The sequence below is a fragment of the Neomonachus schauinslandi genome, chromosome 13 (assembly GCF_002201575.2).
Source record: "Neomonachus schauinslandi chromosome 13, ASM220157v2, whole genome shotgun sequence".
Classification (NCBI taxonomy): domain Eukaryota; kingdom Metazoa; phylum Chordata; class Mammalia; order Carnivora; family Phocidae; genus Neomonachus; species Neomonachus schauinslandi.
The window spans coordinates 42,067,565-42,082,369 of NC_058415.1; the positions used below are offsets into that span (position 1 = coordinate 42,067,565).

Sequence of the window (14,805 nt, forward strand, 5' to 3'; positions counted from 1 at the left end):
ATGTTCAAGGAACAGAAAAGCTACGAAGTGTAAGGAATCATTACAGTGAGCTTCCTAAAATGGGGGATTCCTTCTAAGGGAGGAGCCATCCACACACTCATTGCATTTGAGGCAACCATTAACAAATCCTCAACAGAACTAGAATAAATCCCTTAATTCCCACAACCAACCAAAGGACAGGTGTACACTTTCTGCATGCCTATGCACCCCGTATAAATGCACTGTCATGTGACAATCTGAATTTTTAATATGTTCCATAGCAACACAGGAAGTCTCTCCACAAAGTCTAGAGAAGGCCTTGATTTTGATTCTTTCTGGTACTCTAATTTTATACCTAAAAAAAGAAAGAATAAAAGAAAAGCAATATTAGATAAAGCAGCAGATAACCTAGCTGCCTTGAGTTAGGTTTTGACATGAGGTCAACAAAGAGAATGTTTGCAGGCATTCTCACTCAAGGGACACTTTCATGAATATGCTCATTGTATAATTTTTCTCCCATCTCTCACAAATGGCCTCCCAGTCATGTCCACTGCTCTCTAGCCCTAGCACAGGGCATGGTAGTGGGCAGCTCTCTTTACCTATGCTTGATTAGGTGCCCCAAATAGCCATCCTAATGATTTAAGTCAATGAAATCTTTCTTGCTTAAATTTTGAAAGAAGAGAAAACAAACATTATTAAAAACCTGCTAATGGAGGTTCTCATTTTAATATTGGTTTTGTTATTATGTTAAGACAGCTGAAAGTAATTATTTTTGGCGTGTAAAATATTCATTATCCTAAAATTTTTTTCTTTTCAAACCCCCAGTTCAGGCTCTCTGATCATCAAATATGGGTCCTGAAGAACTGTCTAGAGCACAAATAGCCACTTAAAGACACCTTAATAAAGTTGAAAAATTCATGACAGTCACACAAAAGCACAGCAGGTATAATAGTGAGGCTATGTCTTTCCCATATAGAATAATATTTTTTAATCTTGTCAATTTTAACAATCTCCCTGCCATGTAAGACAATGAGTTAAAATTTATTAAAAACAAAACAGCAGTGAATCCTCATTGTGTTAAGTATACTGCATGTTTTCAATTTCAACTTCATAATGTCATCCATTATTATTAGTCCTGCCATCATTTTAATTCCTTTTTAAAATGTTTTGGTTAACTCTTATTAACTGCAGTTTGTCTCAAAGAGTCACACCTTCCATCTACTGAAGAAAAACTTTACATGTTTTCCTCCTTCTAAGGAAATGCTCTCTTGTACAGATATAAGTCTAACTGTACAAAATGATAAACCCAAGAATAACTTTTTTTAAAAAAGAAAAATAGAAAAGCAAAATCTCTTTTCAGCTAAGTACTTTCTCACACAGGCGAAGGATCAAATTGAGCTGCCTTTCAGCACCTCTGAACGATAAGCCTGGGCCCCTGGTTACACGTTTTTATCATGCCCTTACTTACAGAACCCTTACGGAGCAAAACTCGGGACAGTCTTCCTGTCAGCACTTACACACTGAGGACCACATCTGAGGGTGGCACCTCTTCTCCCGTACCTCTGCCAGAATGATGTATTGGCCAAAAAGTCATATTCAGTGCATTTCATTTCTTTATATTAGGGTAAAAAGAACCAGTGAAAGTAAGGAGAAATTCATAAAAAGAGAGATGAGGTGAAAGGAGAATAAAGTGAGAAAGAAACTAGGTCTACAGGAAACGGAAATGGGAAGAAAGAACAGACTCACCATGTATTTAGGTCATTAAGTAAATTGCTTCCAACCAAATAGAAATGAGACTTAAATCAACCCTTCCCCCCTCAACAACACACAAACCCTAAAGACAGTAGCAAAGTAACACTGCAGTCCAAAAATACTGAGTAAATAAGACGTCAGATATGCTCAAGAGAATCAGTGTTTCAATGAATAACTTCCTACTGTTCAAGATTATTTTCATTTTCTTAACAGGGAGAAATGAAAAACTGATGGGCTTAATTAAAGAAAAACAAAAGGATATTATTTCGCCGTTAAAGGATCAATTCTTTTTTTTTTAATTGGAATGATGATTAATAAGCTGAGAATCTGATTTCTAAGCTAGCCAGTTTGAGTAACGCGTTGTTGTTCCACAAGCATCCCCATTAAGGAAGACTCTTGTGAGGAAGAAATGATACAGCGCTCCGTCTCCTCTCATCTCTGACTCTGTGGCATGAAATGCTACATGGAGTGTTGGAACGGAATGACACTGCACACAGTCCTCATCCAAATGAACTCCAGTCATAAAATAAATTTTTCACCTTAGGGTTGGAATGTGTACCATGAAATTTGCTGGGCTTCCTACGGGGAATGCAGAAATTGAAAAAGAATCAACACTTTTTATTTTTCCTATTCTCTAAACTTTCTTTTAAACCCAGGGAGGGAGAAGGCAGTTCAGGCATGCTCAGTGAGATGTAGGATGTCACGGTCCCAGGCACCATTTTTGGGATGTCATCTGCATATTAAAATTTTCTTAGAGCTTGAGTTGCTCAGAATGTTTTTTCCAACTTATTCTTCTTGCTTATTTACTAGTTTACCTTGTAAGAAAAAGTCCCCTCTTTCACACAGTGTTTTGCTTGTATGTCCAGATAGGAAGGCTGTTATTCCTGAATTATACCTCTTTTCCTTTATTTTTCGAAAGCTTAAAAATAGATGTCAAAGTTCCCTGAAACGGTCTCTGACTCCTTTTCTCCCCCCTCGCCCCCATCCTTCAGTGGATGAAGATCACCAAGCAAAATGTGGAAGCCAGCTGCTTTTCGGGAAATAAAAATGGCATCAGCTTTGGCAGACAGAGGTGAGATCAATCATTTCCTACAATCCCCAAACAATCTTCTGACCAAGGCCTAGAGAAGGGTGGTTATGTAGCGGCAAAAACATAACTACGAAAGGTACAGAAGTATGAGAGGATTTTCACGTGGTGAAGAATTCATTCTATGCATATAACAAACCAGGCTCTACATCTCAGGTGAAAGAAAATCTTGGAACCATTATAATCAATGTTCTTTGGACAATAACAAGCAGGGAGGCCCAGACAAAATTTCTCACTGAAAAGGTCATCCCACTATTCACTCTGTTCTCCCTACTAGCACAAAATTCCCTGACAATATTCTGTGGGAAAAGAGGAGTTAATTCTTAGATGGATTAAAACAGTGGGATTCAAATTATGGACACAAGCTAAAGCAAATTCTAGTTTCTTCTTGAATTCCTTTTGATATTATCTATTCTAATCAAGAGTCTCAAGTTGAGAAAATACCTCTTCGGCTGTACAGAGTCATTAGCTATTCATGTTTATAAGGAAAATCCTCTCAAAACCTTTGCGGATTGACATGGGTGGATGCCCACTGTAACTGTCTTTAAGTACGTGTAACGCACATAAGGTGGGAAGGGGGAAGCACTAGAGTTTTGTTTTTCATTGAAGGGGATGACGCCAGTTCCCTATCTGTAACGGTCTGTTCCTTTGGAATCAGCTCCCTGTGTCACAACGACCTGGCAAACTTGAATGCTTTCACTATCACTGGAGTCCTTGCAATCCTGCTTTGGCTGTGACCCATTCACTTTTGCCCCAACTTCTCAGAGATGCCTTACTCAGCATCTAATTAGTTAGGGAGGATTTGCCGCGGCTCTTAACCCTGACACAGGAGTGGGAGGATGTGCTGCTGTGGTAGCCCAAATCTGTACTGTCACTACATTAATCAGATTTCCATAAAGGCATGCATGAATAATTGGATTTATCACTGAATGTTAAGATACACTCATAAATATAATTATAAAAAATACCTACAATTATAGATATCTGCACCTTTAGGGATTTGTTTTTCAACTGTGGTTGCTTGACTCACCTTAGCACAAGACGTTAACAATTACACACAGAGTACCAGTTTGCAGCTGACAGAAATCAGAGACAATTTCAAAATGATCACCTACTATGTTCAAATTCATTTAATATATTGTGTTGAAAATAAACGTGAAATTAGTGTACAGGTTTTTAACATATACCATATACACATCTAAGAAAATGTTTGTGCATGCTTCGCTTGCATTAGTATGTACATAAACACCATGTATAGGACCTCACTACTTTCCCACTGCATTACAAATTCGACAGTATCTGTTAAGTGAAGTCTGCATGTTATATACACAGACTTATAAAGTACAGGGCAACACACGAGCACCTGTCTATACTACAGTATGTAATTTAACAATTACTCAAATAGTCCTATTTTAGTGTTACATCATCAGAATGGATGTTAAGAATTATATCTGAATATATGTCTACAGTTAAAACTTCAAAATAAAACATATTATCACTCAAATTAGAGAAGGGAACTTAAAGGGAGGGAGCAGCCTAGTAATTCAACAGGCTGAAATTACATGCTTCCTAATATAAATATTTTCACATCAAGACCATAAGTTTGGTCAATTTAAGACATGATTACCAAAACACACCAACTGTAAGAAGGGGAGTAAAAAGGGAGGGAAAAGTGCAGAAACCTAGGGATGGATGATGCCTGGCAGTGAAAGTCATTTTCAAAGACCATTAACTATCAACTGCTTTACTCAGGGCTCTGATTAAATAAGAATATACATCCCATGTTGAAAGGGATGTCTACATGAGTGGGACAGAGTTTAGAATACAAATGTACAAACAATAAAGAAGAATCAAACCACACTATACAATTAGGCATCTGACTTATGAGATTATAAAACTGTATATGTGCCTTTTAAACTGTTAGTGAATAAACATTTAAATTATTTGGGGGGGGGGGTAGGAAGTCAGACAAAACCACCATTTCCACTTTAAAATATAAATTCAACAAACTAAAACTGTGTTTGCCTATATGAATAGAAAGAACTAAAAGAGTACTGGGAGAAAAATTCATATCAAACATGCTTTTAAATGGACTCCAGCAATGTTATTATATATTTCTTACATTATATTTTATTTATCATTTCTCTGAAATGGGCTAGATTTTATATTAGAAAGAAAGTTTGCTTTACTCTGTCATATCTCTGGTGAGCAGACGCTCTAGTATTAATGTAAATCATTGATTTAATTTTTAGCTTTCTTGGTTTGCCCCTCACCTACCTAAGAAATGATTTCTCTGGTGATAACTAACACATCATGCTAATGAGAGAATCTAATGCACAATAGAAAAATGTCACTACTAATAATATTTGCATGAAGTTAAATAAAGCAACTGTAAGAGAATGTCAGACAGTTGTTCTTTAATAAGACACAGTTTCACAATGAAATTATGTTGTTAATTTTGTTACATCATTGGGTGAATCCTAAATTACTACATAATGATGCACAGAGTCATTTATAATTCTAACTTAGTATTTCACTTGTGTCTGAAAAGAGACCTTATTAAGGGATCTACATTTTATTTGAAACAGGTTAAATATACCTCACCAATAATAAAAGGTAAATGCCTCTAATAATGTGTAAAACATGGGCTGGAGCCATTTACCTGTTACGGTTTCATGTCTGAAAAGATTTCAAAATATATTAGACTATTGCATCCCTTGAAGTAGCTACAAAGAATTTTATTTGATATTGCCTCAAATGCACAAAATATTTACAAAAATAGAAAAATCACTTTTTAAAACCTGATTAAGAAAAAAGAAAAACAAGTTCCAAAAGCAGGCCTTATTTTCTGCTTTTAACAATACTTAATGAGGTTAAAATGGGCAAAATAATGTTCTAGACTCTAGGAGATTAACACAGAAGATGAGCAAAGGGTTTCTGGTCATTCTCGACCTGTCATTGATCAAAGCAACTCAAAAAGGAACTTCCTTTACAGAAGTCAAGAGTCATACCCTTTAAGGTTATCAAATATTTGTCTGTATGGGGAAAAAAAATTATCCTTTTTGAAAAATCTTACTTAAACATGGGAAAGATGTAGGAAGGCAAGAAAATGTGGTAAAATTATCATATCATGAATATAAGGGACAAATACTTAATTCTATCAAATCTAAACTGGCTTCAGTTTGTGATGTCTTTTTGTTAGTATTAGACAGACAGAAAGATTTACATATAAGCAGATCCAACTTTGCTCATACAAAAGACAAAGAGTTTTATATCTCTACTTCCTAATTTACCTGTAGAAGATACAAATGTAGATTATTAAATTTCAGTATTCATGAGATATTTCTACAAGTTTTGCTATAGTTAAGTAGTAATGGTGGTTAATTCTCTGTAACTCAGTTTTGAAACCTGCTAGTCAGTCTTTTCTAGTATTTAAAGAAATGATCTGGTAAATTTTATAGTTTTATATTATTACAGAAAACTTAGAAATAAAAAAAATAGACCCTATTCATTTCAAGAGTTGAATCAATTTTTTCTTAGAAATCAAAATAATCATAACACAGAAAAACCTCTTTATACAGAATTCTGCCTGTTTGATTAAACTGGACAAACTTTTACCTGTAGTAAAACAAAAGCTGGCTTTAATGTGTATACTGAAACTAGTATTCCTTGAAACTGTTGGTTTCAAGAAAATCATTTCAAGAAAAGTGTCTTTCCTGCGTGCACACACACACACACACACACACACTGAATCAGCATTGCTGATGAACTATAGGTAAAGAAAATAAACATATTTTAATAACATGTACAGCATATATATTTTTAGATTTACACAGTCTGAATTTAAGTTTACACAGTATTTATACCAACTAAAATGTCATCCTGAAGGAGAAAAAAAAATACACTCATACACTCTTTACATGCTTTCCAAAAATGCACAGGAGGTAAATATTTAGTAACCATGACAGAAAAAAAAAAGGGGGGGAGCCAATAACTACATTAAAACCAAAAAATAAAAAATATATATATAGTTAAATCACAACACTTTTTAAAATTGTGATTTTTCTCCATTTTACTACTCTGTTTAGTAAATGGCATAATACTATGTAATTTTATATAGCATCCATTATGCATAAATTACCTCCCTATAGTTCTACTCTTTTCATATAAGTCGACTGATGCTAAGACACATGCATGCACACAGGTAGAGACAAAACAGATCTTTATATATCCCCAAAGTCAAACAACTGGATCAAAGACATCATACTAGCTCAGTTGCACAAGTTTCTCTGAGTGATTTCAAATTATTTTCCTAATTCTGATCAATCATTTATATCATTTACTTTTATTTGTTTTTTAGCTAAAATGTTTTCCATGACTTAGAGTCTCCTTAGATTCAAATCTACTTGGAAATGGGCTAGTGCCAAAGAAGCAATCTAACACCATCTATGTGGTTCAATAGCCATTTATCAATTGATCATTATCTCTATCTGGTTTTATTAACTCTTTTCTAGCTAGAGGGAGACCTAAACAAATCTTCCCTTCTCACACACACACACACACACACACACACACACACGACCTTCCCTAACTCAAGGAAAACCCTAAACGTGACACTAATTTTTAAAGTGCAGCACAAGTTGCTTGGTCCTACAGTGAGTGCACACCCTGTGTTACAAGCACGGAGAGAGCCACCCAGGCAGGGATGTGCCTCAGAAACACACCCCTCAAAGCACTCCACAATGACAAGGAGTATCTCTGGGAGGAAATGAACTTTTTAACTTGCAAGAATGGGAAATAGCTCATAAAGAGTTGCTTACTGGGTTTATGTTGATTGCATTTAAATCCCAGCTTACTGTATCAGCAGTAATCAGGGTCCCTCTACAGGATATGTCAAAATACACCTTATTCAAATGCATTTATCCTATCTAGAAGGGCATGATAAAACTGTTCGCTAGCTAAATGCTACAAAACCCTGGCTCTGTGCACTGGCTTTTGCAGACGTACCTCTGAACTTCTGGTAGTTTATAGCCTACCAAATTGTCTTCTTTCCTTCATTACCAATACTTTAAAAAATCTAATTACCTCAATAAAGTATTTAATTCTCATGAACTCTTGCATGCAAAACAGGTTTTAGAAAAAAAAAGCAATTGCAAATTTGTTTTCCAATGAGCGGAACAGTACCAATTTCTTAACAACTGCCATCTACTTAAAATCCAACTGTATTTGTCAGTAATACTCTCGTGCTGTGTGGATGATACTATCATGCTAACTCTTGCTTTGTGTGGGTTTGGTGTAGGCTTTTGAACAGCAAGACGTGTCTAGGAGGGAGGCACCAGGGAACTTCCCTCCCTCGCTTGAGCACTGTCCAAGATGAAAGTTTCTGGGTTGTTTCCCTTCGCTTCCTCTCACCCTCGCTCCCCCTCGGAGCCGCAGAGCCAGCAATTGTGCAAGAGGAGCCGGGCGTGCAGGGCGCGTATCACCAAGCGCATGGTACAAGCCGCCGGCTCCAGTGATTAATTATCAGTTGCCGCCGGCCTCGCACTAACACGTCGGCATTCCCGGCAGAGCCAGCACACCCAGCCGCCTGCAGCGCGGCCCGGACGGAGCAGCGGCTTCGGGGAGGACGCCGCCGCTGCGCCCCAGTGTGAGTGCGCCGGCCAGTGGGCGAGCGGGCGGCCGGGCGGCCGGGCAGGCGGGCCGGCGAGTGTGCGGGAGCCGAGCCGGCGCCGGCGGGAGCGCAGGGGCAAGCGCGGAGGCGGGTGGGCGGGCGGGCGGACAGGCAGCCGCGGCCGGCGCAGAGCAGCGGGGACTGGCCGGCACGGCCCGCCACGCACGCCGCCGCCGCCTCCGCGACCCTCGGCGCTGACAGCGATTCCTGCACAGCCTCCTCTCCGCAGGTCGGAGTCGAGCTGCTTCCAGCCCCGTGAAGTCAGTGGGGCTGTGCACAGGGGCCCCTACATTTTATGGCTGTTTGGTTGCAGAACCTACTCTGAGATAGCAGACACTTTGACGAAGTGATTAATACCGACAGAACGATACACTTTTTGGATGGTGGCCCTTTTTTTTTTTTTTTTAATTTTAAACAGAAAAAGAAATAAAGTCCTCCCATGACCCAGGCTATCCTGTGAAACTTTGCAACGAATGCCTTTGCTTTCTTTTACTTCAGTATCCTTTCCCCTTTTTCTTTTAAGGAGCCCTCAGGGAAAGCATGAAGTAACCCTGCATTCCAACACCACAGTTACGACAAAACAGAGCCTAACTATTAAGTGATCAAATTTTTAAAACTGTTTAGAAAGAAAAATAACAGAAACAAAAGTCTGTATAACAATTCACGGTTTCTTTAAAAAAAAAAAAAAGAAAGAAAGAAAGAAACTTACCTGTTGGGACATTCTGAATAAGAGGTTAGTATCAGCGTTTTGCCATGTCCCCATGAACCCTGGTTCAGCTGTAGTCGTTCTGGTTCCGAACTGCATGGAGTTGTCAGTACAGGAGTCTCTTAAAGTCAAGTCTCTTGCCCTCTTTGGCTCTCTGTCTCTCTGTGTCTCTCTTTCTCTCACATCCACTTCTGCCTCTTCTGACTGAAAAGTGAAGGTGGATTTTTTGAGCCTCTTGGCAGCCAGTAGCAGGAGTGTAGTGTAGTTAAGAAGCTGGCTGAACTGTGCATTTCATTTGGGAAGGGGGAGATTTGGGGGAGGGAGGGGGTCAGAGCTTCTTTCGCACCTTATGCACAGATACCCCTATCATTTATGCATAGATTGTGACTCCCCGAGCTTGCCTTTGCTCAGTTTAACAGCTGCTTGTCAGGTGTGCAGGCAGCACTGGAGACCCAACCATCAGCCTCAAACTCTCAGCCACTGCATGTCATTGGATAGCAGAGCTAAGAGTCAACTGCACTGTTCCACTGTCAGGCACCGAATGACACCCTGCACTAACCCCTCTCCAAACACACAGACAGACACACACTTATGCACACTCCAAGCAGCACCATGATCACGGACGGCACACAGGGTGAGGAGAAGCTGAGGCCCTTCCCAGGGAAATCTTCCCAACAGTGCTTTCGGGTATAACATGCAATATCAGTCTTCACTTTAACGTTCGTAAACTGCTCTGCTTAAACATTTTTTTTTTCTAATTACACTGGAAGAAAGAAAAATATTCAGCTGTAAGAGAATGTTAAGTTGGCTCAGTTGTTGTCTAAATGCTAGCTCCTAAAAGTCATATACTATGTGCTGGGCTATTTATAACCACATATAAACTCCTAGAGAAAATAATGTACATAGAAACTTGACCTTCCACTCTGAAAAGTGAATAAATAAACCTAGCAGTTTTTTGAACATAGAAGATGCACAATAAACATTTGCAAAATAAATACAAAGTATTTAACTTCCAGTTTCTCCGGTCGTTAATTATTAAATTGGATGATAAGTAATAAGAAATGGAATGGCAAGGAAAAAAGTGTACCTTTTCTTATAGCTCACAAACAGAAAAAAATCCTTTGTTAAAGTTCCTGGATGAAGCATCTACAATATCCTTTCAAATCATAAAAAAGAAAAAGATGAAGAAAAAAAGCTTGTCCCATTTCAGGGAAAATAGTAATGAATGTAAAAATTCCATTTTTCATTCAAGATCTCTCTGGAAAATTCTATAACCTTTTCATGCCTGATGGAATATAGCCCAGAGAGCATGTTGTATTTTTAATTAAACCAGTTTTAAAACAAAACATCTATTTATTAGTGTTTATCTACCTTATTTATGGAAAAGCAGAACTGAACAAAATGCACTGTACATAAACAGTAACTTCAAAATGGAAAGCTAAATTCATGTCATCTCATAAAAGTAGTCAGCAGGAAAAAGCCATCCTCCTAAACTTAAAATGTAAGGAACATTAATCTTCAACCACCTACAAATATCGAGGACAAATGTACCACTCTCCTTGCTCCTTCTTAACTCAAGAATAACAATAAACCTTACTCTCTGAAACAACAAAGGAAACAGAAAAGAGCTTCAATGGCAGCTCTGTGTCATTAGTGGACAATGAGAAAAGATGAGAAAACGTACACTATGTTGACACAAATGTGCCTTCCCCTCTAGAACCGACATCTCCTGAAAGCTTTTCTGTTAAACTTCCCTCCGGTTCACCACCATTAAGCACAAAAAAGTCTCAAAAGCAGCAAATTCAATATCTGAGAAGAAACAAACAAGAACCCAAAGAATTGTTGCCTTAAAATATATGAAGTCCACCTGTGGTCAATAAAAATATTCTTGAGAGGGGAGGGCAGGAAAAGCCCCTATGAGTCAATTGTCAACAGTGACTGTACCTTTACAGCTAGCTATTACCCACTTAAACTCCCTCTAAAATTTGCTAGCCTCTTGATTTCTGAAGTGGCACTCAGTGCCTCAGTCAAGCTGCCTGCTCAGCTCCTGACCTTCCCACTAATGGCTGTTATTTGTGGGAGGCTTAAGGACACTGTCAATAGCAAGCTTCCTCCTCGCTCCTCTCAGGCTCTGTTGTATCGCTTTGCCTGCGTGTTCTCTCTCGCCTGCCTCTTTGCTCTCCCGTTCTCCCCCTCCTTCCTTCCTCTCTCCTTCACTCCCTCTTCCTCTTCTTCTAGCCCCCACCCCTTCTTTCTTTCAGTCCTCTAGTCCTCTTCTTTTCCAGATATCATTCCCCCAACCCCCCGCCCCAACCACACACACAGACACACACACAACACAAAAATCAACTGGCATGCAGCAGCAAGCACCTGCAGTAATAGACTCTTTTATTAAAACTGTTATTCTGCAAGACTTGAAATTCCCCATGGACCAGGCCATGTCAAAGCCGATATAATTAACTAGAGGCTCAGCAACGGATCAATTACCAGACAAGCAAGTGATAGTGAAATCAATGAAAGATCATCAGCCACATTATCAGTGTTGCAACTCATTAGGGCAAAACTGAGAAATGTGCTCAAAGCGAGCCCAAGCAAGGTGGCATTACAAAACAAAGGGCTAATTTGGAGACCCTGCTGTGAACAATCTGTAACAGAATTAGCCTTTTTTCCCCCTAAACTGCACAGCTCCGTAACTAAATGTGACAGACTGAGAGAAGCAGTTTATTAAGACACCAACCCCAAGTTTATTTAGTTCATAAACTCTCTCCTAGAAAATCAATACAGTCTGTACAGGGTTATTAGGCTGACTAGCTAATACATCCAAATCTGGTCTGCCCAGCCAGCAGTCTTCTGACAAAATGCTACCCAGCGTAGGCAAACTGAGCTCTTTCGGCTATCAAGGCTTGAGGTTGCTCTAGATGAAACAGGTCTGCAGTGTAACTAGGACCCGCATATCAGTGCCAAGGCACAAGCCTCAAAAGCACCAGGATATCTTTCTAAGGTTTAAAATTTTTCACAACAAATCTATCATACAGTACACTGCACTTGCTAAATGGATCTGATAAAACAAAATTTTAACTGGTTTGTAAGACTAGTTTACAAAGAGGACAAGCTTTATAAGAGACAACAGTTAACCCAAAGTCTTAACGATAAATGAATCAGTAAACTAAAACAAAACCTCAAGCGTATACACACGCTGTGCTTTGCAGATTTTAAATTTGGAATATTCGTTATTAAATCAGGTTTTGAAAATACATATTAGACTCCTCTAGAAGTCCCCAAGATACATGATTTGAACTTGCCACTCACTGCCACATATAAACACAGCATGTAGAGTCTTTGATCTTAGGCTAATTTTCTATCTAGCAAGAAAGGCACAGGTTACAAAAAATAAACCTACAAGGCACAAAGAGGACTTCTGAGTTTGTCCAGTGGCTCGATAGTCTGTAGATTATGGAATAGTTGTCTGGAATCGTTTGGATTAAAGTTATTTAAGGCTGGGGGAGGGGGTGGAGGTAGGCATCACTTCCATAGTAATCACTTTGTACTGCCCTGATTCCAAGTATTTCAGGTTAAAGAACTACAAATATTAAAGGCTATGTGCTGGCATTCCCACATTTACTGATTGTGAGCGGTGGACCATGGAATTTAAGAATACACCAACTAGGTCCAAATGGCAACCAAATTATTGAAGACATTATGGGAATGTGAATACCTCCACCTCACAACAACACATAGCAGATACACACAAAAAGTAAGAAACTCAATGCAGTTTACAATGTTAAAACAGACTGGAGAACTGTCAGAAAAAACCAAAGACAACAATTTTTGGAAGTGAATTCTGATGTTCATGATTTAAAATGTTTTCACATTTAAAATGTTCCAAGAAAAGGATTACACTATTAACATGACTTCAGTATACTGGCTCTAAGACACTAAATCCTAAACTTCAAATCAAAAGTCCTTATTTTCACAGGACTTTATTAGAATTCAATTTATAGATTGCCACAAATAAACATTTTTTCCTCTAATTTTTGAGCTGGTACCTTAACAAGCATTTCATAGCTCATGTCTTTGAGTAATCTGTCAAAAGTTAGATACATATATATACACACATACATATTCTAAACCTATGCTATAGATGCTAATGTTTTATTTTTTTTAAAAGATTTTATTTATTTATTTATTCATGAGAGACAGAGAGAGAGAGAGAGAGAGGCAGAGGGAGAAGCAGGCTTCCCGCGGAGCAGGGAGCCCGATGCGGGACTCGATCCCAGGACCCTGGGATCATGACCTGAGCCGAAGGCAGACGCTTAACCATCTGAGCCACCCAGGCGCCCTAGATGCCAATGTTTTAGATAGTAATTAAAAGTTGTAATTACAGAGACATTATATTTTTTAAAGGCTTTTTGCATATAACTACACACTGTGCATGTACCCTCAATGAGATCCAATTAGTTGCAGAGAATTTGCATTTCAGTTAGTATGGGATAACAAGACTATAGGGAGGCACAATGCAATTCCACCAGCAGAGTAAGAAAGTGTGTTCTTTCTTGTTAGCTCTGTAAGCAATAATTCCCACAACTGACTATTTAAAATGTTACTGATCTTTTCAATATTTGGGTATCGAGGTAGGTTTAAGTTTTTCCCTCCATTAAAAAAAAGAAAAATCACAAGTTGGTGCAAATGTCAGCCACAATGAATACACATAAACAAATGAACAAAGGATTTTGTTTTGTGGGTATGTTTGTGCGGGGGGGTTTTGGTGGGGAGATATTGCATACTTTTTCTTTTCCTCTTAATACTTACTGGTAATTTCTTTTAAAAGCACATTGCTTTCTTAAAATAAGTTCCATAATGGGAGGCAGGGCAACCTCACTGGAAACAGTTCTATGTAAATATATATGGTTTTGTGATGCAGGCCTGTAGTTAGTACACTGAGAAAGTACTCAAGGATTTTCATTTCTTCTAGTTATGTTTCCAACAATGTAAATCCTAAGCAAATATCAAATAAATGTATAATTTATATACACAGTATAACAAGCATCTATAGGACTTTTGCTGGTTCACGGAACAATACCTGTAATTCCCTGGGTTCAGTTCAGCAGCTGTTAACAGATTCTGTAATCTGTAATGACAGTAAACTGGCCTTTGCTCTTCTTTTATTCACTATTCATTTTCAAGGCTTGGTTAAGTACAGAGCTGGGTTAAAGATCAGTGGTTTTTCATGTGACACATGCTGGTATTCATCTAATGGCTTGTCAAGACAAAACTGTCCCTGTTCTTGCCAAAATAATAAAAATGACGCTCCACATCGCATGACAATCAGCACTTCCTTATGGCAAAACAACTCAAGCTTTTGTAACTCATTTACTTTATAGAAAAAAATTTTTAATAACTGGCTGTCCAATCCTATATGTGGAATTAGGTTGTCATTCTCAAAGGAGATTTTTTTTTTTAAAATGTTACGTATGGCCTCTCTTAACTCTAAAGCAACATGTAAACTACTTTCTGATCAAATCAGACTTTACCGTATAAAAATAATGCTGAAGCTACAAACTCGTATGGCATTAAGGAATATAACTTAATATATGCAAATTATGCAGAAGC

The 14,805-nt window shown here is 38.3% G+C and overlaps 1 protein-coding gene across 2 annotated transcripts in view; it reads right to left on the bottom strand.

The window, feature by feature from the left end:
- BNC2 (basonuclin 2) overlaps positions 1-9,309 on the bottom strand; it is a 289,825-nt gene extending 280,516 nt beyond the window's left edge. For both annotated transcript variants that reach the window (XM_044920585.1, XM_021682435.2), the window contains exon 1: positions 9,199-9,309. In XM_044920585.1, the coding sequence (XP_044776520.1) occupies positions 9,199-9,294 (96 nt within the window). In that variant the 5' untranslated portion in view covers positions 9,295-9,309. The remainder of the gene's footprint in view (positions 1-9,198) is intronic.
- Between the last annotated feature and the right edge of the window lie 5,496 nt (positions 9,310-14,805).